Source organism: Beta vulgaris, chromosome 6, assembly GCF_026745355.1.
Source record: "Beta vulgaris subsp. vulgaris cultivar EL10 chromosome 6, EL10.2, whole genome shotgun sequence".
NCBI lineage: Eukaryota > Viridiplantae > Streptophyta > Magnoliopsida > Caryophyllales > Amaranthaceae > Beta > Beta vulgaris.
Window position 1 is genome coordinate 59,243,923 of NC_079207.1, and position 24,727 is coordinate 59,268,649.

The 24,727-nt window shown below is 38.2% G+C and overlaps 2 protein-coding genes across 2 annotated transcripts in view; both read left to right on the forward strand.

Moving 5' to 3' along the window:
- The window catches only part of LOC104897135 (4-diphosphocytidyl-2-C-methyl-D-erythritol kinase, chloroplastic), a 53,461-nt gene that overhangs the window by 23,847 nt on the left and 4,887 nt on the right, over positions 1–24,727 (forward strand). The gene's annotated exons all lie outside the window — the stretch shown is intronic.
- LOC125498528 (uncharacterized mitochondrial protein AtMg00310-like) lies at positions 7,468–8,058 on the forward strand. The gene has a single exon (XM_048646752.1). The coding sequence runs from the start codon at positions 7,468–7,470 to the stop codon at positions 8,056–8,058; it is 591 nt and encodes a 196-aa protein (XP_048502709.1).

Consider the following 24,727-nt stretch of genomic DNA (forward strand, 5'->3'; position numbering starts at 1 on the left):
CTAAAGAACAAGAAATTAATGCAAAAACCTGATTCTCATACATATGGCACAAAGTCTAAACGTATGCTGTTTTGCATTAATGCAAAACTGTGGTCTTGTTTGGTAAAGAAAGAGTTGGAGTAAAATTAGAGGTTTAAACAGATATTAGAGGATTTGACTAGTCAATCATCTAATTAAAGTGTTTGATAAAGAGAGGTTTCAATTCGCTGATTGTGCTTAAATTTTTTTTGAAACAGATAAAGGGAAGAGCTTTTGAACATTAGAGGTTTGGGATAAATGGGCCGATTACATTTATGTCCTAAAGTTAATGAAAATTACATTAGTAAACAATAAAAGACACAACAATAGATTATCCACATGTCCTTACTGGTCATTTTCGACAATTATATAACAATAAGCTATCAGCTACTTACCACACACTTTTATACAAACAATTAGTCACATCAACTTCAACTAAGGGCCTGTTCTCTTCGGCATAAAACAACTGAACTGAATTAAATTGAACTAAATTGAACTAAATTGAATTGAATTAAATTGAATGTAATAAATATACAAATAATATTTAAACAATAATAATATGAAAATTAAACAATTGTTATAATGATAAGTAATAATAATGATAATTAATAATGAATAATAATAGTAATAATAATAGTATTTTGGATATTTTTAAATGATAGTTATAAATAAATAATATTAGTATAATAAATTAATAATAATAATTAATGATATTAATGATAATTAATAATTATTATTTTATATTATTTGTATTAATATATTAATACTTGATTGATTATAGAATAACAATAATATCTAAGAAGTAAATTAATATTACTATTTTAATAATTAGATTTAATAATATAATAATATTTAGTAATAAAATAATGATTGGGTCGGACCACGCAGAATTGCATCATAAACCGTTTTGATGCGATTTGTTTGGTTTATGGGCTAAAAAACGTGGGTTTATTGGTGCTTTTGACCTAAACCATGTTCCTCCTAATAATAATAGTAATAATAACGAGTAAAGCTATAGTAAACAAAATAATATATAGAAATAATAATAATAGTTAATAATGATGATATAAAAATAAATCATAATAATAATAATAATAATAATAATAATAATAATAATAATAATAATAATAATAATAAGAGTAATTAATAAAATAAATTAGACCAACATAATAATAATATTTAACAAAATGGTTGTAAAAGAATGGAGCTGAACTGGACTAAAAATAAACTGGGGAAAACAGGCCCTAATACAATAGGCTATTAGCTAATATAATCAATTAATAATTAACACTAATAACTATCCGTTAATTGCAAACAGGGCCTTGATCTTATAAAGAAATGCTATGTAGAGGATTGATATATATATCAACAATCAGAAAACATGTTGCATAGGAAAGGGCAAGAAAAAATAAGCAAAAAATACGTTGTTTCGTAATTTGCCCTTCTGGGTGCGGCATATCACAAGAATATGATAAAAATTAAAGTTTCAAGTTTCCAACTTAGCCGTGCAAGCTAAGCAAATGCTCAAAGCAAACTGAAATTGGGCAATTACCAAATTTGCAAGCTAAGCAGATTTAGCATTTGCCAGGGTAAATCTGCCTGATTGGGTAATTACCGATCTCACATTATATGCTCATACATGGTCCTCAACACTAAAGGAATCTCATAACCGCTCTGTAATTTTTTTATCTTTCCTATTTTGACTTTGTATGTTTTCGAATGTACTTATTCTACATTAAATGTCTTTCATTACATATTAGTAAAAATTATAATAATTGAACATTAATAAAGTATTCATTGAGACGAATCAAACATGACCCCACGTGACTATATTTTTTTCTTATATTTTGAGAAAAATCTAAAAAATTCTCTCTAATTGTGAATAGTGACAAGATTCTAAGTGAAAAAAATAAAAAAAAATACAGGGGAAGTACTATGCATAACAAAGGCATTTAACCATATATTCCAATGAATGATCGCATCCAGTTTGAAGTAATAAAAACTAAAAAGGTACAATTATTTACGTTAATAAGTGTACATAAATTATACATGTAACATATGTAAACAATAATAATAAGGTTTCATCCATAATAGGTGTCTTCGTTCAAAGTTGATTTCAATGCGCTTAGCTCAAACTTCTGATGTTTCTTCTTTATGAACTTCTCTGCTTCAGCATCAACATTTGCATACTCTTTCTCATTGTTTTTCCTTACACCATTCTGTTGGTGGTGCGGCTTTGCCACGCTCGTAGACTCAGCAATCGGCTTCTTCACCTTCTTGAAAGGCGATAACACATGAGAGAAATAGATGTTATATTCATCTAACAAACTCTCTGTGCGTACTGCCTTGCTCCATTTTGCAGACGACATTTTAAGTGATTTTGAGTGAGTTGTAGTTACTATTATTGCAAGTTTTGTGAAGGATGAGAAAATAAGAAGATTTCTAAGGCATATTTATAAGTGTGTTTTTGGTTAAATATTTACTCAATTTTTGTTCAACACGTTTTCTTTTTCTAGATTGTTTATAATGAATTCTAAAACAATTAACTCAGTCCCTTTTTGACATCTACCAATTTCTAAGACATATAGGCACTTTTATATGTATATACTCTTCAGAATCTTTAAAAGCATATGCATTGTTAATGGTTATATACATTTCAATTCTAGTTCAACCGAATTCCAATAACATAGCTTCTTTTGTAAACTAGATGAGGCATTGGAAGCTAGTCTTGGGAAAATACTAGAAAATGTAAAAGCACCGGCCGTTTTCTCTGAATTTTGCTCTGAGAAGATGCTTTGTTGAAGTTTTAGCGGCAGCTAACAGTTCCACTTTGTTGGCTAATTTCCAACTGGTTTGTCAACGTAACCATAATACACTTATCGAAATAATGTACAAAGCATTTGATACAGTAGGAGTTCCAAGATAATCCGTTGAGGGGGTTAGCAGTGATATCGCTTTACTTCTCATATCCCTAAGTTATAGTCCTAACTCCTAAGTATAGGGATCACACTTTATAAAACTCATTTGAGGAATTCTTCTTATTCCCCTCAAGTAAGCCCCATTTACATTACCTTTTTTCTTTTAAAAAAAATTCCAAGATAATCCTTGTAGCTAACCCCTATGCAATCGTTGTATATCGCATGCGGTGCAACCGAATAAGCTATTAATATCAATCAAAAGATTTAGAATCAATTTAAGTCAATTCCTCTAATAATATCTTCATTTTTCGGACGTTGTGTGATGGTTCGATTGCCACATGGCTTAACTTGCAATCTCTTACTTCCTCCATCTATACTAATATATTAAAAAGTGTTCCCAAACAAAAAAATGTGCCATGTGGCATTTTCCCTTATAGTGTTTGCTTTATGTACACCGTAAATAATAAAAAATTAGAAAATGCATAGGATAAGATTTGATCCAATGCATGATTTCAAGCTTGTACACTAAAATTTTTTAACCACTAAAACAAGTGAATTGTTTGGTGTTATAATTTTAAAGTAAAACATTAATATATGAAAATTATAATTACCCGGTGCATATTTTCGGCCTAAAAACTAGTTCTTTTTCAAAATCCGTCTTAGATGTCACATGTTAAACCACAAATTATTGTATAACAAGAGCTAACATGTACACAAAAATTATGCTACAATTTCGGGATTAGGATCCTACTTTAGATCATAGGGGTTGGTAGGATCGAATTGATGGGAACGGGATCGTAAGATCCTACAATTTCGTAAAATAGAGATAATTATGCTAGAATATGGTGAGAAACTTAGGTTAAAAATTTACACAAATTAATAATGACTCATGGAGAAAAAATGCCTCCCCTTGGAAATTTTAAGGGTGCTTCTCTAATAAAATTACATGTTAAAATTCATTTCCATACCGCAATTTATTAACGACTACCAAACGGGCCGTGAGTGTTGTGAGTACTACAACAACTTATAACAGTGTAATACTGTATGAGTAGAATGTGAGTAAGGTTGCAGAACAAAAACTCCAGAGTATTGCTATACTATGTTTTTTTTATGGGTGATAAAGAGTATTTACTTTCCATCTACATATATTTTATGTTAATCCTTCTACATAAATATATCCCGAAATATCTTACATATGGTTCCTCCCCACTATTTATTATATTCTTTATCCATCCATTTTATAATTTCAATCAAACATGCACAATACATACAAGTTTCCTGTATGAGATGCATTAACGGAAGTTGAAGGCCGTACACGTAAGGGAGAGTGAAGGTGGTGGAAGTGAAGTATGAGCGACTCCCTATTTTCTGCTTTGCGTGTGTTCGAATTGGGCATATGGAGAGGGATTGTGAGTATTCAGTCGAAGATGACAGAGAAGGAGAGAAGCAGTGGGGCACTTGGCTTAAAGCGTCGCCACGTAAGGGAGGCTTGAAAAGTTGGAGGAAGCGAAACATTTTCTATCCTGCTGAAGGGCCCTGAATTTTTCTCGACACGGAAGCAGTGGGGTTTCGACGAGTTTGGAGGCGGAGGTGTTAGGGGCTAGACAAGGTGAGGTGCGGAAGAGGACTGGAGGGCAAGCTTGGGAGGTGATGTCGACATGGACAGGAGGTTTGAAGGAGGGGGGACAGAGTGTCTCGCAGACAGTGGGGGGTGAGTTTCACTTTATCGATACAAGCTTCACATGTGTGGAGGGCTGTGGGGAAGGAAAAGGAAATGAAAGGGAGGTATGCAAGTCTGGTTGTGAGCACGAGTTGCTGAGGTCAGAGGAGGGGCCGGTGGAAGAAAAGGAGAAGGAGGCTGAAGTGGATGCAGGTGAGAAGAACAATATGGGAACTGGGGGAGAATTCCCCACCTTTTCACTTGGGAGCAATGTGAGTGTGGCTCGAAAGCTCGACAAAGGGGGGTGAAAATCAAACGGCTAAGGCGTAAAAACTGGTAAAGAGGAGGGGGGGGGGAGTATGGCGAAGGATCCTACAGAGATTTTAATGCCTATTTATGATACTTCAAAATATAGTAGCATGCATGGAGGAAAACGAAAGTGTACAATGGGAGACGAGAAGGGTATGGATGGGGATGATGTGGATATGCGGGAAGTGTACGATGCTGGAAAGCGTTTGAAAACAAGTAATGGTGATGATGGGGGATTGTAATTCCTTGACAGTAGCAGAGGTTTGTAGAGTCCAACCCTGCGAAGGACAATGAAAATTTTAAGCTGGAACCGACATGGTTTAGGCAACCCTAGGACATTTAAGGCTCTCCAGTCATGGTGCTGGAGAGAAAGGCCTAATCTAGTCTTCGTAATAAAGACTATGGTTACGTTGACACAAAAAAACTTCAGTTGGTTAGAGATAAGTGTGGGTTTAATAAGGGTGTTTGTTTTAATAGCATGGGTTTGTTAAGTGGGCTAGGATTGTGGTGGCAGGATCTTAATGTTCATGTGGCATCTTACTCACCTCATCATATAATAGCAGAGGTTCGTTGGAAGGATGAGACTACCAAGTGGGTGGCGGTGGGAATTTATGGTTGGCCAGGTGGGTGTAATAAGCATCTAAACGTGGGCTCTGAAGAAGGATATTAGGGGAGTTCATACATGTCCGGTGGTGTTTTTTGGTGACTTTAATGAGATCCTCAGTGTTTCAGAGAAGGATGGTGGTGCGGTGCGCAAAGAACGTTTTATTGATGACTTTAAAGCAACAGTAGAGTTATGTGGGGTGTATGATTTAGGTTTCAAGGGGAGCAGGTTCACGTGGAAGAGGGGGAATGATGAGATCACTGTGATTAGAGAAAGACTTGACCGATTTCTCGCAAGTGATGATTAGAGCTCGTTGTTTCCGCATGCATGGGTGAGAAATTTTCCAATTTATAAAAGTGATCATGCCCCAATATTATTAAGCACGAATGCAGGTTTGCATGGAAGAGGTGGACGCAAACACTTTCACTTTGAAGCGATGTGGCTCTCAAACTCCGAATTCCAAGAAGTTATCAAGGAGGCGTGAGGAGCGGAGGCAGGGTGAGATGTATCAGTGAAAGTGGGAAGTTGTGCGGCAGCTTTAAGTAGGTGGGGGAAAGTAACTTTTGGTGATGTGAAGAAGAGGGTAAAGTTGAAGGAGGAAGAATTGCAAGTGTGGCAGGACAAAGCCCCTGATGGGTTGATGATTGCAAGATGCAAAGAGATAGCTGCGGAGTTAGATGACTTACAGCGGCTTCACGAGTCTTATTGGCACGCGAGGGCTCGCGCTAATGAATTGAGAGATGGCGATAAGAATACGAGATATTTCCACCATAAAGCAAGCCAAAGAAAAATCCAGAACACTACCATACACAAGCTTCGAAACAAGGATGTGGAGTGGCCCGTCGAAACTGATGAAATGACGCAGATAATCTCGGAATATTTCTCTGATATATTTGTGTATTCTCTACCATCGGAGTTGGATGCGGCAGTGGCTGGTATTGAGGTAAAATTGCCGGAGTCTGCAAATGCAACGCTAATAGCCGAGCCTTCAGCTGATGAAATTTGAGAAGCATTATTTCAGATGCACCCGAACAAAGCCCCAGGGCTTGGTGGTATGCATGCTTTATTTTATCAAAATTTTTGGCATATTGGGGCTGATGATATTGTGGTATACATTAAAGATTGGTGGAAGGCGGTACTGGTATGATGATTTGAACAGAACAAAGCCTCCCCTCTTCGTTTCAGACCAATAAGCCTGTGTAATGTGTTATATAAGATCTTGACCAAGATGATGGCTAATAGACTCAAGTTATTTCTTTCGGAACTTATTTCCAAAGAACAAAGTGCTTTTGTGCCGGAAAGACTTATTACAGACAATGCTATGGTGGCTTTTGAGATTTTTCATGGACTGAAACGAAGAGGGGAGGGGAGATTTAGGTCTATGGCTCTTAAAATGGACGTGAGTAAGGTTTATGATAGGGTGAAATGGTCTTTTTTGGCGAAGGTAATGTCAAAGATGGGTTTCTGTGATGCTTGGATTGACAAGATTATGCTCTGCTTATCTACTGTGTCTTATGCTTTTAAGCTGAATGGTAGTGTGAAGGGGAATATTATACCATCGAGGTGGCTTCGGCAGGGAGATCCGTTGTCCCCTTATCTCTTTCTCCTATGTTCTGAAGCTTTCTCAATGTTGCTGTCAAAAGCGCCAAATAGTGGACTAATTCATGGGGCCCGGGTATGTCGTCCAGCTCCCCGTATCTCTCATTTATTTTTTGCTGATGATAGCCTATTATTTACTCGAGCGATAATTCAAGAATGTTATGTGGTGGCTGATATTCTCAGTACATATGAAAGGTCATCTGGTCAGAAAATCAATTTCAATAAATTTGAAGTGTCATATAGTAAAAATGTGGATGGGATGCGAAGGGAGGATTATACGAGCTATGTTTGGAGTTAGGGAGGTTGTTAGACATGAGAAATATTTGGGGATCCCTACAGTTATCAAAAGATTAAAGAAAATGGTGTTTACAGTGTTGAAAGAGCGAGTATGGAAAAAGTTACAAGGGTGGAAGGAGAAGCTGTTATCTCGCGCAGGTAAAGAGGTCCTACTAAAAGCTATTGTTCAATATATCCGTACATATATGATGAGTCTTTTTGGGATTCCTTCGGGTTTACTTGATGAAATTAATGCTTTGTGTGCTCGATTCTGGTGGGGGGTGAGAGGTAAGGACCGTAAGATGCATTGGATTAGTTGGGAGAAAATGTATCGCGCTAAATCACATGGAGGGTTGGGCTTTCGAGATCTTAAGGTGTTCAATCAAGCGTTCCTCACAAAGCAAGGATGGCGCCTACTCTGCAACCAAGACTCACTTGTTCATCAGGTAATGAGCGCAAAGTATTATGTGAGGTCGTCTTTTTTGGAGGCTGGAAGGGGTTTGGATCCTAGTTTCATCTGGAGAAGTATATGGGGGGAAAAAGCTCTATTGCTTGAAGGACTTAAATGGAGAATGGGTGATGGGACACAGATTAGTGTGGAGGATGCTTGGCTCCTGGGGGATTCCGCGGTTGTGGTTCCAACGCCAAATTTAGAATGCTCGGCCAATCTTTGAGTGTCGGACTTATTAATGGATGAAGGGGGTGGAATGAAAATGCTCTCATGGGTCACCTACCGAGTAGGATGCACGGTTGGTGCGCGAAATCCCTATTAGCTCGAGGCGTCCGCATGATCTACTGTATTGGTGGCCCAGTTTTGATGGGGTGTTCACCACAACGTCCGGATATTGGTTGGGCCGTCTCAGCCATGTTAGAGGCTGGGCTGCTCGTTTTGGTGGTAAAAGGGGCTGACTTGTGGAAGACGGTGTGGAACTTGGGGGAGGGGGCCCTCCGAAGCTTAGTCGTTTTATTTAGAGGGCGGCTACGGGTTCCCTTGCTACCAAAGACCGCCTTCGAGAGCGACACATTGTGGAAGACGGGGGCTGTGAACGGTGCCATGGGATCCAAGAGACAATCCTTCATTCACTCTTTCATTGTGCTTTGGTTCTACCCATCTGGGAACATTCTCCTTTCTTTCAACACATAGCTGATGGCTCTAATTCTTCTTTCATGGAGATGTTGGTATGGCTGAAGTCGAAGCTGGATAGGCAAGGTTTATTGGCGTGTTTGACTCTCGTGTAGGCTGCATGATCTTTTCGTGTAACTCGGTCGCGCATGGCGAACTGTGGAATAATATCGAGGTTGGGGCTGCGGGGTTTTTGAAACTGGCCCATGACTATACGGGTTATATCGCAAAGGTCCGCGCTAGGGAGGCGCTAGGTCTGGTACTATCGAGATCGAGCTGGGAGTGTCCGGTGTCATGGAGCTTCAAGGTGAATTCTGATGCAGCTATGATAGGTGAGAATATGGTGGGGGTGGGGGCTGTCATTCGTGATTCACTAGCGAAGGTGCTCGCGGCGGTGGGGCGTTATAAGGCTCGTTGGTCCGTGGCTTTAGCTTAAGCTATGGCAGCAAGATTTGGTGTGGGATTGGCATTGCAACAAGGATATACTCAAGTGGAGCTTGAATGCGATGATTATAATCTTGCAAAGGCTCTCTCTCTCTCAAGAAGGTGGGGCACTCCCGTCTTGATTTGGTGGTAGAAGATATTAGTGGTTTAAGGTTTTGTTTTTCTGATTTTTATGTCTCTCATGTTAAGCGGGGAGGGAACACGGTAGCTCATTTACTTGCTAGACAATACCCCTTCAATGGGATGGAACAATTGTACGTGGATGATGTCCCGCAAAGTATCCTAATAACCTTGACGGAGTTTGATGTTGCTTAATAATATTGATTGCTACTTCTCCTCAAAAAAAAAAAAAAAAAGTTCAAGGCCGTACATCGGTACATGAGCATTGAACTCAGTTTTATAAAGATCGTAGTCTCATAATTTTAGGCAAGCATTTCATTTAGAAGGAATTCATAATATTCGGCAAGCTACAAGATCGCCAAAGTCGCCTACCATGTAAGAAAAAGGTTTTATTTTAAATTAGTTAGAAGTCACATCGGATATACTCTAGTTAGTATCATGGGAGAATTCAAAGAAAGAATATAGCCTATTCGCTCTTTTTTGCCTAAAATTTGTTCCTTGTTCTTCAAGAGATTCATTCAACTACTTAGTTTACCTTCAATATCAACAATTTTTCCTCGTCAAAAAAAAAATATCAACAACTTTTCCAATGGCCTTCTTTCGGCCTGAAATTTTATCAATTCCCATGTAGAAACGAAAGGTGAAAGTGCATCAGATTCCCTCTTATCATTCATCAACTCCTCCAGAACCACATAGCCATACTACAAATATATGCCATAATGTTAGTTACTCTTTCCGGTCTTTATTAGTTTATCCGTATTTCTTTTTGGGATGTTCCTTATTCGTTTACCCCTTTCTTTTGTTTCTATTTTTGAAATGAGACCACTAACTTTTCATCATACAAACATTCAACTTTAATATAAAATAATAGTTTCTCTTTTTTTTCCATGACCCACTTTATTATTTCTCCTAAAACTCTATACAAAAGAAAGAGGTAAACTAATAAAGACCGGAGGGAGTACTTCATACTTCTTTCCTCGTTTTATAGATGCTACATTTCCTTCAAATGAAAATATCATAATAGAGGCTACACACTATAAATGATCTCTTTTTACCATAAAAATCTTAAAATACTATTAAAAAATTGGTAGTCCCCATCATTTTCTTTAAAATACCCATATTTTTTCCTTAACAGATTTTTTTTTATTCAAATTCTCTCTCACCTTTCTTTAAAAAACTTCCACTTTCTCCATGTAATATAGAAAAACAGAGGAAGTATCTTTGTGAAACTTTTGAGCGTTTAAACACAACGGAGAAACAAAAAGAAAGATCGTATTGATTGATCGAGTGAGGGCGAGCGAGCAGAGTGAAATAGCGCAGCCAAAATCCAGCATCAACATCAACAATAATATTTATAGCCTAGATGAACGTCAGAGTTACTTCTGTTACATATTATCGCCTTACAGAAACCACCACCACACACAAAAAATCACCCAACCGCAAGGTGGATAACGTAATGAAGTATGGTGATTATAAGAAATGCGAAAGAGACAAACTGTGACTCTGTGAGGCCAATATCTTTGTTCGACAGAAGCTCAGGAAGCTGGAGCATAGCAAAGTACTTGATTATTGAATAATAGTATCGCACATAATCATCTACATATGATGTGCATTACCACTATGATACGTGTGTTATAGAGGCTATATGTGACTCGAGATGTCTTAATTAGGCACCTTTTTTGTTCAAGAAATTGAAGCTTACTTAATTTGCTTCTTATGCTACTATAGTAAGGGCCTATTCTATTCGGCATAGAATAACTGAACTGAATTGAACTGAACTGAATTGAACTGAAATGGACTGAACTGAATTGAACTGAAATGAATAGTGATATGTGAGAGTAAAAGTATTGTCTAGAGCTGAACTGAACTGAACTGAATTGAACTGAACCGAACTGAACTGAATTGAAAATAAATTGGGGAGAACAGGCCCTAAGTCTGGCGGAATATTCTTGTATTTCATGAAATTTTGGCCTTAAGCCTCATGTGAAAATGATTTCACTTATGGACTCGTAAATCTAATAATTTATCGTGCTATCAAGATAAGTTACGTTGTTCTTAATTTTCAATAGTGAACTCATTTTATGTATTTTAACTGCTTAATATATACACATATAATAAGGTACTCAATTAAGTAAAAAATGTATTTTGTGGTGTAACATGTTATATAATAACTTATTGTGTAACATGTATAAAAACATAGAATTTAACAAGAATGACATAGACAATGTAAAAAAGGACATGAATCTCATGTGATTTTGTCATTCATCTAATGTAATTTGAGTTCTTTTTACAAATAAAGTGGTGGTTTGTGGGGGTTCTTTAACATTATAAATTATGTTGTAATAGTTACACCCAAGAATTGTGCTAAATAAAAATATATGATTGTTTGGCAGTTACACTAATGTTGGTGTTCCGGTTGTAGAACGGTTAGCTGTCTAGAGAAATGTCTGCCAAAGAGTGGAGTTGGCGTCCGCTGGTGAATAACTGCAAGGAAAGTAAATATAACTACCCTCGGGGGATGCGAGGGAACCCCTTCCAATGCTGAAGTCAATACGTGTCCACGAAAATTTTTAGAGAGAGAAAGGAAAAAGAGAGAGATAAGCTATATTATGTGAGAGAGCATGTACATGCAGAATAGTGTTAGCGGGCTAATTATAAAAGTACTATTCCTCTAACAGGAGGAAAGATTCCTCTATTTTGTCTTGTTAGACGACCGCCAACGCTGTTGTCGGACCAACTGAGCGTATTAACTTTATAAGCTAGGGATGTCATTGACTTGTTCACATCCTATATGACGTTCGCGGACCCACTTTAGACACCCGCTAACGTACTTGGGTTATACCCATTCTACTAACCCTCCAACATCTTTTGGGGCTTGACCGCTAATGATTTTTTCTGGACGCCAGTAATATTGTCATTATTAATTTTTTGGAGTAATGGAATTGTTGGATGCCACGTGTCACTTCGGGGAGTTGAATGATTTCGAAAAGTTAATGATTACCTTTTTTCGAAAATCCGTCAACTATTTTAATCGGGTTCAGATGTGTTTTGACACTTGGTAGAAATCTAGAGAGGGAGTTGCGACGTTTTTAATCCCGGCCTTGTATTAACCACACATATAGAACTAACCGTCCTTTTTCTTTTTTGTTGCCACATTTTCAAACTTCCTCTTCTTCTTCTCCAATTTTCTTTCAAACAAACCTCCACATTTGAAGCTTGCTCCGCCCAAAAATCGGCCCTTTTGTGCTCAAATTACTCTGAAAAGTAGTAAAAAAATCTCCTTTTCTCTTTCCAATACTGGTGCACTAAGAATTTCGTCTTTTCTTGACGATTTTTTTCTAGGTCTTTCTGACGGTGTTCGTTCTTCATTTTCGGTGGTTTTCCGGTCAAAGTTTGGACTTTTTCTTGGTTTTCTTGCTCAGGGGACCTTGTCCTTCCCTTTCCGGTGATTGTTGCTTCTTGTTTTCATTTTTTCAGGTGAGTCTTTATTTCCAGGTTTTGCTTCAATTTTCTTCTCTTTCCCTCATGTTTCTTTGCATTTCATTATGTTGGACCAGTTTGATAGCTAAAATAATCAAAATGATGCTTTTATGACCGAGAGTGAACCTTCCCCCCTTTGTCCGCGTATAAGAGTCCATCTTCTTTTAACACTAGCTTAAGTGAGAGAAGGACTAGGTTATTGGCGGACATTTCGCTTGCTTTAGAGACGCAAAGAGAACATAGATATAAGTTCCTTAACGACCCCTTAACCTTTGAAGAACATGATTTGACTATGAGGTACTTTGTTGCCAGCCAGAGTGGTGATAAGCAAATTAAACACTCCGAGAATTAATTAAGGCATCAGATTCTTGCTAGAAGGACCGTTAGGCACCCTCCATCCGATGCTGTTCTCGGCTATGTACCTCATCTTAGGGAACATGCTTGGTTAGATAGTTTGGCGGATGCTAGGGTTTAAGTGACTGTTGATGTTTATGACCGTTTACATGAGTCTGTAGCCCCCACTCATCCACTTGTTATTCCCGTAGGTGCCAAAAATGACTATTGCGACTGCCATGGCCAATCAAGAGTCCATTTAACAACGTCGATCCACCCCTCCAGCCCAATTGCTCGCGTCACTAATGATGCGAATGATACAATGAACGCGAACATTGACACTAGTATGCCTTTGTCTAAATGTTTGATTGGGGAAAGTTCCCATGCTGGTTAGAGGCGGGTCGACATCTCTAACGCCATGGAGGAGGAATATGGTGTTGACGGTCGTGGTTTTGAAGCACTATGGCTACTAGAGGACGATTGTACTGGCCCCTTGAGTGTGGAGATTGATCTACCTTGGCATCAGGATGCTCTTGACCTTAACTATCCCAAGGTCGCTGACACACAATACCAGCTTCCTGATGGTTATCAGTTAGTAGTTCCTCCAGAGGGCTCTATTGTGATGGAATGCCCTCCCGGTCATGTGGCCGTTTATATTTATCTCTTTGAATTTGGGCTTCTCTTCCCACTAGATTCTTTTTTGATGAAGATCTTGAATGCCTTCCATTTTTGATTTGCCCAACTACCCTCCCTTAGCGGTTCACAATTTGGTTCCTTATGTTTGGACTATCCGCTTTTTGGGATTTTCGAAAACTTTAAACCTATTCAAACATCTTCGTTGGCTAAAGAGGAATTCCTCTTCTCAGCAAGCGGGGTGGTGATCGCTAACTAATGCCGACAAGAAAATGACAGTTCAATTGAAGGTTAGCGGTATGAACGATTGGCATAATGCCCTCTTCTAGATATAGGTGCCTGAAGGTTTCCTAGTACGTCGTCATTTCACTTGACCGCGTACTCGCATGGAGCACTCGCCTTCAGTGCCATTAACGAAAGATTAGTTAGCGGCCTATGACTATTTTGATACGGTGGATTACCAAGATACATTTGAGGACTTAAGGACATCTACACTGAAGGAACCCAAATGGTAATTTGTTATCGGAGTGGTCTGACTGTTGATGTTCTCTGTCTATGTTTATTAACTGTTTGTTTTGCTATTTGCCGACTTTTCTAATCTTGATCTAGAATCTCTTTGCATCAACGAGAATCTAGAGCTGACGACACACATGTAGCCTATTCCTGAATAAAATTATGAGACCATGCATGTGGTCTCTAATGGTCAACGAGGGGGAAATTGTAACGGTCCCTAAAATGTTCGTCGTGTTTTTTGCGGTGGCAGGAACACGATCTGCACTCGGGCCGAGGTGTGCCCTATGGCGGCTTTAATGCTGCTGCCGCTAGCTCTACGGGCTTCAATGCGACTGCCACTGAGTCTTGGGCCCCTGTATCACGCTCTACTGTCGTCGGGGAGGAGGTACGAGGACAAGGGGCTGCGAGCAAGTTACGACGGATAATTCTGTCAACTAGAGGCCGACGATTGAGCATCCTTCTACCTCTACTCCTACTAGGGAATTTGTCCAAGTTGATGACTTGGACGTTAATGCCCCCCTTGAGGTCCATCAAGAGCAAGTTGTTTCGACCTATTAACCAACTAGAAACTGGTAGTTGGCTTTTTGGCTCGTGTTCTTCAACCCGTAAAAAATTGTGAGAGATGGTCACGACCCTAATTTTTTTTATCAAGTCTTTCGCCTGGCATCTTCTTCTGTTTCAATGAATGGATGGAGAAAAAGGAGGTGTATTGAGTGCAGCAGTGACAACCTCCTTCCGCCGCCGGCCTATCGTCCCTAGCCAGGTTTATCACCTTGACTGGGACGTCCGAGAAGACAATTCACTTTATGCTGACGTCGCAGAGAATGATGGCATCCTCACTTACTTGATCCTGAAGGGCTTGCAATTGTTGCTGGATAGGCCGATATGTTCCTTAATGACTCCTGCTGCTAGGCTGGTTGTAGTTATGCCCACTGGTGCGGGCTGCGCGAGCTAGGCTGAGATTTCATAGCCCAGGATCGAACCGTGAAATTCATGGGTTAGGCGGGCTGGTCCGCGGGTCGAAAAAACTTGGCCCACACCGGTCTGTTACTGGTTTTACGGTTCGGGAAGCGCTTCAGGCGGTTCCTGGGTCTAGTGGACTGGAGCAGGCTGGCGGGCCGGCATGATAATATCTTTTTAAAATAAATTATTTAATCATTTAAATTATTCATTATTGTTACGTAAAATCTTTTAAATGAATTAAAATATATACAATTATTAATATTTTAATGAATAATTTCATTATTTTAATTTGATTGAATTATAATATATGCAATTTGATTAAAATATATATAATTTAATTAAAATATACACAATCCGGTTCAATAATTACTTGGACCGGGCTAAAAGGTTTCATGGTCCGGGCTGGGCGGTTTTAGTAGCGGGGTTCAGTGGGCTGGGCTCAAGAAATCTGGCCCACGACCCACCCACCAATTTCACGGTTCGAGCAGTGCTGGACCGGGCTTTTTGTGGGCCCGACCCACACGACCCACGAGGTGGGCTGGGCAGCTGGATTGGATGCACTGTTGGCCATCTCTAGGTGGCTGTAATTCCCCGCAAATTTATGAATTTTATAATTATATTTTAATGTATATTTAAATAGAATTAAGTATATTTTAGTATTTAAATGTTTTATTCCTTCAAAGGTTGACTCTTTGAAAGTCAAAGGAATTATTTTAATGATTTAAAGAAGTTATACATTATTTTTTTGGTAAAATGTAAGTTGTTATATATCAAAAAACCAAATAAGTGCCATCATACAACCTAACAACAAGCATCTAGCTAAATACAACCCCTCACTGCAATCAAACAAAACAATTAAGCCAGACAACAATACAACCTATCTAGCAACTATACATAGATTATCAAACCATTCTATATCAGAAGTACTCCATCTGGCATTAGTTCTTGCTCTTACTCTAATACAGATATCAGCTTGAATCTGCTTTATCAAGATATATGGTCTTAGAACCACACCATTCTAGTATGATTGGTTCCTAATCTTCCAAATGTAATACACAGTAGCTGCTAAGCTAGCATAACAGACCATCTGTTGTTTTTTAGATTTATACCTTCTGCCCCACTTCTTCCGTGTATAAACTCTCCTGAAGATGACATTTGATGCACAACCATTGCATTATGCCTTTGCATACCTGGCCTCCATATATGCATCTAAAAAACAGGTGACACATGAATCTTCACCCTGGATACATAATAGACAACCAGTATCATTATAGAGCCCAGCAAGGTACATTCTCTGTCTTGTTTTCAATCTCCCATGAGTTGCAAGCCAAGATATAAATGAATGCTTAAGGATGTTGGCCTTTCTCAACACCCAGTGACTCCATTCAACATTTGCTTGATCCCCTACAAGCCACTTATACCTTGCTGCAATGGTGTATGCCTTTTGCCCCCCAAGCCATTTATTATGACTATAAGAAGCTTTGCATGTTTTCTTCATCCTACAAATCATTTTCCATGACCAACTAGCAGTTCTAGGAGGAGTATACCCCCACTAATCTGAGTTCTTAATTTATACACTATAAACCCATTTAATCCACAAAATATCTTCCTTCTGTGCATTTTTCCATACAAACTTCCCTATGACAGTTTTGTTCCATATGTGGCAGTTCCTTAGCCATAACCCCCTTTTTTTCTTAGGCTTACAAACCCAATCCCATGATACAGCATGTGGACAATGCAAGAAAGAATTGCCTTCCCATAGAAAAGCTCTACATGTCTGGATGATCTTGTCCATCACCTTCTTAGGCATGAGAAATATCTGAGCCCACTATGTGTGAACACTTAACAACACAAGATTCACCAATACATTCCTTGCAGCATAAGATAAGTGCCTTAATGACCAACAAGTGATTTTCTTCACTATTTTTATCTACCATAATATCACAATCAACACTTGTCAGCTTTCTAGCCAATATTGGGATTCCCAAGTATCTAAAAGGATATTCTCCCTTTACAAACCCTGACAACTGAAGAATTATGTGCTAAACATCATCATTGACATTCCCAAAGTACACAACAGATTTTTCTTTATTAGCATACAGGCGTGAGGCCTCAGAAAAAGCTTTTAAGGCCCTTATTAGCAGCATAGCAGAGCCCACATTCCTTTTGCATTACATCTAAGATCATCAGCAAAAAGATTTTTGTCTAGTTATACATTTTGTCTAATTATGCTTTTAAAAAAATATTTGAAAAGTTTTAAACACTTTTGGGTTGTGAAAAGTATTTCTAATTGGTTATGAGGAACCCAAACGCTCAATTCATCAATCATTAAACTCTAGTTTGACCCAATCACCTTTTCCTAAGCCTACATGGGGAACCTATAAAAACCCTCAAAACCCCAAATATTTCCCATCCAACTTTATTTCTTCTCTCCTTCTTCCAAAACTTTCGGCCCTCATCCTCTTCTTTCTTCTCTCTCTCATTTTCTCTTTCTCTCTCTTCCCTGGCGACCGCCGACCTCCTCCTCGCCGGCGCTTCCTCGCCGCCGCCGACTATGCACCGCCACCCTCCTCTCGCCGACGTCTCTCTCTCCTCCTTTCCTTTGTTTGCTTATCTTTCCTTCGCCTCAAGTTTTTATTTTAATGCAAATATTATATTTTTAGGGTTTGTTTTAATATGATTATGTTTAGAAGTTATAGTTTGATGATTTAATTATGAATCTAAGATTATATAGTTTGTGTATTAAAGAAATAAAAATTCAGATTTACCTATTATGTTTAATTTGGATTTTTAATGATGAAAGCATGAATTTTTAAGGTTTTATAGTTGGAAAATCATAATAGTTTATTATAGTTTATGAAATTAAGTATTAATATAATTTTCAATTATATTTAAGTATGTTTAAGAAGAGTTTTAATATGTTATATGTTGCTGAAAATTTGAAAAAAGTATTGTTAAGCGAGCACTTATGAATAGGGATGGCAATTGGGCGGGGCAGGTGCGGAGGATGGTACCCCCACACCCGCACCTGCATTAAATTCTCATCCCCATCCCCGCCCTACCATCCATTGCGGGGAAAGATTTCATCCCCATCCCCGCCCCACCACCCATTGCGGGGGAATTCTAGACCCACCCCCGCCCCACCCCCGCACCCGCACCCACGTCATACCCACTTCATCCCCGCAAAAAATCCACCAAAAAATCTGCTATAAGCCCATTATAGTTGTCTACTTCACAAAATTACAATATAATATAGTAAAAGAAAAGTTAAAATACATTAACAAAGGCAAATGTTTTATTACATTTCAAAAGTGTCTTCAAATACGTTAGTAATATATGTATATAAATAGAATTTTAGTAATAAATATGCGGGGCGGGGTTGGAACGGGCTGGGGTGGGGCAGGGCGGGTCGGGCGAGGATGAGGCGGGTATAACATAAAATCCACACCCGCTCCACCACCCATTGCGGGTACAATTTTAATCCCCGTCCCCGCCCCATCCCCACCAAACCTAGACCCATCCCCGCCCCAATTGGGCGGGGATGGGGCGGGTATCCTACTTGACCCTCCCCACTGCCATCCCTACTTATGAGTTAAACATGAGTTTTGAGAGTTTTTAACAACTAGTGTAGTAGTACTAGACTAGGAGGTTTTAATAATCAAGTTTAAATGATGGGTAAGGTTTTTAGACCCTCTTAAAAGGGGTTTACAATATTTTATTATTACTATAATTTTATAAGCGATTGTTTATCGATTTATATTGGTTGTTTTAGGCGGAGAATTCTCTAGAGGCGACTTTTAAGGTTGTGAAAGTGGTCTCTTATTTTGTCTACACAAGGTACATACATACATATGTGTTGATTTGATTAGTATCATGATTGTAAAGATGAGAATTATTGTAGTATCATGTATAGGGAACTATATTTAGTTCATATGTGATTTCTATTAAAGGTTGGATTTGCATGTTTTATGCCTTTGCGTAAAACATGTTGGTTGTGATTTTATATTATGTTTGTATGGAAGATTGATGCAAGCATAAGAGATGTGAGAAATTTATTTTATTAATTCACATGATAGATTAATATATATGTTGGTTTGGATCATAATTGAGTCATGTTGTCCCCTTTTTATTATTTAATTATTTCATGAGGACCGAGATCCTTATTTGGTAAGTGGATTATCATACCTATGCAAGGTTGGTTGGTTGTTAACTTGGTTCAACAAATAAAGGAAGGTTATGGATATAAGTTGGAACCAATCTTTGGCTGTTAAGTTGTTGTTGATCACCTTATCTAATCCTAAGATAAAAATGAAAGTGGATGATTGCTTGATGATTATATTATTTGTGCTACTTGTGAGTCTTAACAAGTGAATAAATTATTAATGATGTAAAGTGAAATGTGGATAGCAATAGCTTTAGACTTCTGCACGTGTTGGACAAGTATGAGTTGGAGTACATGGAGGTAGCCTATGGCTTTTCTTGGGACCGGATTGATCAATGTGTCTATTTTTCTTTTAAAGGTTCCTCGATATCGTAGCTCAGGGGATCAGAATACAGAGTCGCGCCCGTATTTCGTCTTCTAAAGGGAAAACTTGTTTTGGTTTAGACAACTTGTTTCATTGACTATTTCATCTAAATTAATTAATTGGTTGTAAAGTTTAGTTCAGTGAAAGTAGTCCGTAAGGTTTTTGTGTTATTTATTTAATCTTGCTTATTATTTATTATTATCATGTTAGGATCGTTTATTTACTATGTAGTACTCATCGTTGTGGATTACGTCCTTTGTGTGTGTATGTTGATCATAGCTATCCCTTATTGATCTTGCATTGAACCATTTGGTGAGCAGTCTCTAGGGATCAATAATGCATTGTCCATTTGCAGGTTTGTAGATGATGCATCATGGGTTCGGAATTGGAGAGCTTGTACAGATTATTTATCATACTTTGACTTATGTAGTTGACTTTGACTATTGCCGTTGACTATTGTCACTGACATTGACTTTTGTTGGTTTGACTTTTAGAGTTGACTTTTTTGGTTGACTAAGTTTTGTTTCTAAAGTTTATTGATTATGTTTTCCGCTGCAAAATTCTAAATAATCCGATACATTATTACACGGGCGATAATGCTTTGATAATTTTCTGTGTTTTATATTGAAAAGGTATTTTGGAAAGTAGAGAATTATCGGGGTGTTTCAAAGTGGTATCTTGAGCTTTAGGTTTTATTGAGTAGTATGTTGAGTACTAGAAGTTGGCGGATAATTACAAGCAGTCTCTTGAGGTCTGTCAGGACCTTTTGAAGAAGACTAAAGAGGATTTCGCGGCAAAACTGCAGCTCAAAACCTTTGGAGGATGAGCTGATAACTTTACGGTTGCGGGATACTCTAATAGAGGAGACTGAGGACAATATTCAGGCGTTGACCAAGGCTCTGGATGTTGCCGTGGCTGAGAAGGATATTAACGTTACTGAGGTTAAGATTGAAGCTGAGGCTCGGGGGAAGGCAATGGCTGAATTGAAGAGTTCTAAGGAGTTCGTGCCGGCCCTTCACAAGAGGTATGACGGTGGATGGGATGCTGCCATGAGATGTGTGTGCAAGTAGGATCCTTAGTTTGACTGGAATGTCATTGAGGCAGCTCACGCTGAAGGCCAACATCTCACACCCTTTGAAGGATATTCACTTTTTGCCGACAGGATGAACTCCCCCCCTCTTGATGTTTTCTGCAGTCATCTATTAGCTCTTGCTTTTCTTCTAATAGTTTGTATGTTATAATTGGAATATTCTTGAATCTTATATTCGGCCCACGTTGGCATCTGTAAACAATGGTTATGACTTTTTCCTTTTATACAGCAAGCAGTTTATTCCAACCTTGAAAGCCTTTTTTGTTGGTTTTCATCTTATTTTTTTGCTGTAGTTGGCCGCCAAGTTGGTAACTTTTAATATGCGGAAATAAAGTTATTTTGTGGTTATGGATGTTTTTCGTACATTAATGCTTTAATTACTCCCAAAAATGTGGGTCTGCTATATGACCGTGAATATATGTAGCCTGTTATGTGGCTTTTGCATGTGTGAGGTCTGTTATGTGACCGTTAGCGCACTTGGCCTATTATATGGTTTTGATTTTTGCGAGGTCTGTTATTGGTCGTTAATGATCATGGCCTGTTATATGGCTCTTATTTTTGTACTAGGCCTGTTATATGGCCGTTAGCGTACTTTGCATGTTATATGGCTTTTTTTTTTTTTTTTTTTTGTATTAGGCTTGTTATATGGTCGTTATTTAAATATATTCATAAATTCGATATATTAAAATTAGTATTTTTAATAACAATAATCCTAAAGTAATAAATAGTAGGTTTTTGAAATTTCTAACTTTCAACGTTTTTTTCTTTTAACTTTTTTTAGTAAAAAAACATTTTTTTACTAAAATAATAGAAATTCCGGTCGAATCGGTCTGCACCGGAATTTTTCGAGTTTGGGCTGGACTGGACCAAAAAGCCGGAAATTCGGAATCGGGAATTTTTGTGGACCGAGGACGGGACCGAAATCCCGTCCAAATTCCGACCCGGTTCGGTCTGAATTTCGGTCCATGGCGGTTTGTGACTCCTTGAGTGCATGATTATTTTTCTTGAGGTTTTGGTACTTGATCTGATAAGAGGGCAGACCCACCTCTACCGATAGCACTGCTTCTATACCGAAAGCTTCTTTCTTGGTCATTCTGTTTTCCTACAGCACGACTGGTACCATGTCAACCCATCCTCCTTTAAACTCGTCTAGCTTTTTCTTTAAAGCATTCAAGTTTTGTTTAATAGCGGCTTCTACTTGTCCGTTGTTGTAAGGATGGCAGACCACTGAGTAAGCAAACATCACCTGAAAATCCGTCAAGAAAGCTTGTATGGGACAACACTGAAAACTGGATGCCATGGTCGAAGACAAAAGCCATGGGGATCCCAAAACTTGTCATAATATTATGCCAAATGAACTTCTTGACTTTATTTGCCCTTAATTTTTGTTGTCGGTTATACCTCTATCCACTTCGTAAAGTAGTCAATCCCTACTATCAGAAACCTTCTCCCCCTCATTGCTGTTGTGAACGATCCCAAGATATCCATTTTCCATTGAGCTAATGGTATCGGACACAGGATGGGTTGCGAATCATTAGCAGGCATGTTGATGACGTGAGCAAATTTCTAGCATGTATCGCAAATTTTCACATAACCATGAACATATGCCAACATACTTGGTTAGTAAAACCCTACACTCAATGCCTTTAGTGCTCAATCTTTCCACCAATATGTTTACCACAAATACCTTCATGGATCTCTTCTAGTATCTTGGCGGACTCCCAACTGTTGCACATTTTAACAATGGTAGACTGAAAGATTTCTTGGATAGCTCATCTTGATATATGATATACCGATTCGCTTACCATGTAACTTTTTAGCGGTCATGGGGTCTCCATGGAGTACCCCTGTTAGCTTTTATGCCACCAATTCACTGAACTGTTCATCTTGTTGGTTGATACTATTAACGGTCACAATTTTTTTTTCTGTGATGCTCTTCCCCATCAAGACATCTACTGTGACTGTTCTCTCAATATTGAATGAGTCAGAGATGGCTAGCTTACATAATGCGCCCGCTTTCATATTCTCAGTATTGGAAATTGCTTGTATTTCAAACTGATCCAACTTACTAAGCTTATTTGTAGTAGATTGAGAAGTGTGTTACCTGATATAATTGTTGAGAACCAAGGGGTTTTGTTCATGGAAGATATATTACTCACAATATAATGGTGGTTCAGGATATGGTTAAGCACTATGGTAGGAAGTATGCTAAATCTAGCTGTTTAATTAAGCTTGATCTCCAAAAAGCTTATGGCATAGTTGATTAGTGTTTTTACATGAAATGCTTTTTACTCACCTAGGCTTTCTTACTGAATTCATGGTGATGATAATGGAAGGTGTTATTACTCCTAGATTTTCCATGATGATTAATGGTTCAATGAAAGGGTATTTCAAGTCTACTAGAGGGTTGAGGCTGGGAAATCCTATGTCTACCCTTCTCTTTGTAATCTACATGGAATACCTTTCTAAAGTACTTGGGCTGATGAGTTCCATGGATCAATTTGACTTTCATCTAAAATGTCAATCCCTCAAGCTTGCACATCTGTGTTTGGCGGATGACTTGATATTAGGTTGTAAGGGTGAATTTTCTTGTGTGTATTTGCTCTTACAAGCTTTCAATTTGTTTTTGACTCCTCTAGGCATAAAGCAAATTAATGTTAGCAAGTCATACATTTAATGTTGTTGTGCTAGGAATGAAGATGAGGTGCAAAGGACAGTTTATGTGTCTGGCTTGCACAGAATTCAGTTACCATTTAGGTACCTAGGTGTGCCAATCTGTTCCAAAAGATTTTCTAGTGCTCAGTGTTAATTTAGAAAATGGCTACGAGAATTAATATTTAGAGCTTAAGACACTTGTCCTACACAGCTAGGGTCCAATTAATCAATTATGTGCTTATGAGCTTGCATATGTATTGGGCTCGAGTTTATGTGTTGTCTAAGCAAGTGTTACAAGGTGTTGAGAAGATATGTAGAGCTTTTCTTTGGTGTGAAAATGTGTATACAACTAAATCAAGCAACATTGCTTGGGAAAAGTTATGTTATGGAAAAACTTATGGTGGCTTAGGCTTTAGATATGTTCAGGTCTGGAATGTTGCAAGCATGGATAAGTATGTGTGGGCTCTTGATGCAAATTAAGAGAATTTCTGGGTTAAGTGGATCAATGTTGTATACTTGTAGACTAGTGGGATTATACTCCAAGGACTAGTGGCATCTGGTATTGGGAAAAAAAATTTGTGAAACAAAGCATGTGTTGCAGTCAACAAAATTACAACAAGGAGGAATTGTATGTTATGACTGAATAATCAATCAAGCAAGTGTATCATAAGTCGTTGCTTGGTGATATGGAGCGTATGCACTGGGATCACATGGTGTGGAATAGAATGAACACACCAAAATAAACATAGAATTACAACAAGGAGGAATTTTATGTTATGACTGAATAATCAATCAAGCAAGTGTATCGTAAGTTGCTTGGTGATATGGAGTATATGCACTGGGATCACATGGTGTGGAAATGAACACACCAAAACATAGAATTACAACAAGAAGGAATTATATGTTATGACTGAATAATCAATCAAGCAAGTGTATCATAAGTTGCTTGGTGATATGGAGCATATGCACTGGGGTCACATGGTGTGGAATAGAATGAGCACACCAAAACATAGATTTATTGCTTGGTTGGTTGTGCAATCTAGGCTTCACACAACTGCAACTTTAGCTAGGTTTGGTGTGGCTCTTTCAGGCTTATGTGTTATTTGTAGTGAATTTTCAAAAACTCATGAGAATTTGTTTTTCAAATAATTCTTCAGTAAAAGATTGTTGCAAGTTGTTAAAGGGTAGCTAGGTATCACAACTACTACTGGTGATCTAGCTCGCCTGATGCAATTAGTGAGGCACAACAGGAAGACTAAATTCAAGAGAAGTGTGTGGTTTGCTAGTGTTGTTGTTGTGATGTACGTTGCCTGGCAATGTAGGAACACTGGTTATTGCGATCAGCATGTTCTTACTCATAGTCATATGTTTAAGAAGTGGCGGATCTTGAAAGATTTGCTACAAGGGGCCAAAATTTTCCACAATAACATATTATGATGTCGTATAACTTGTTTTTGTATATT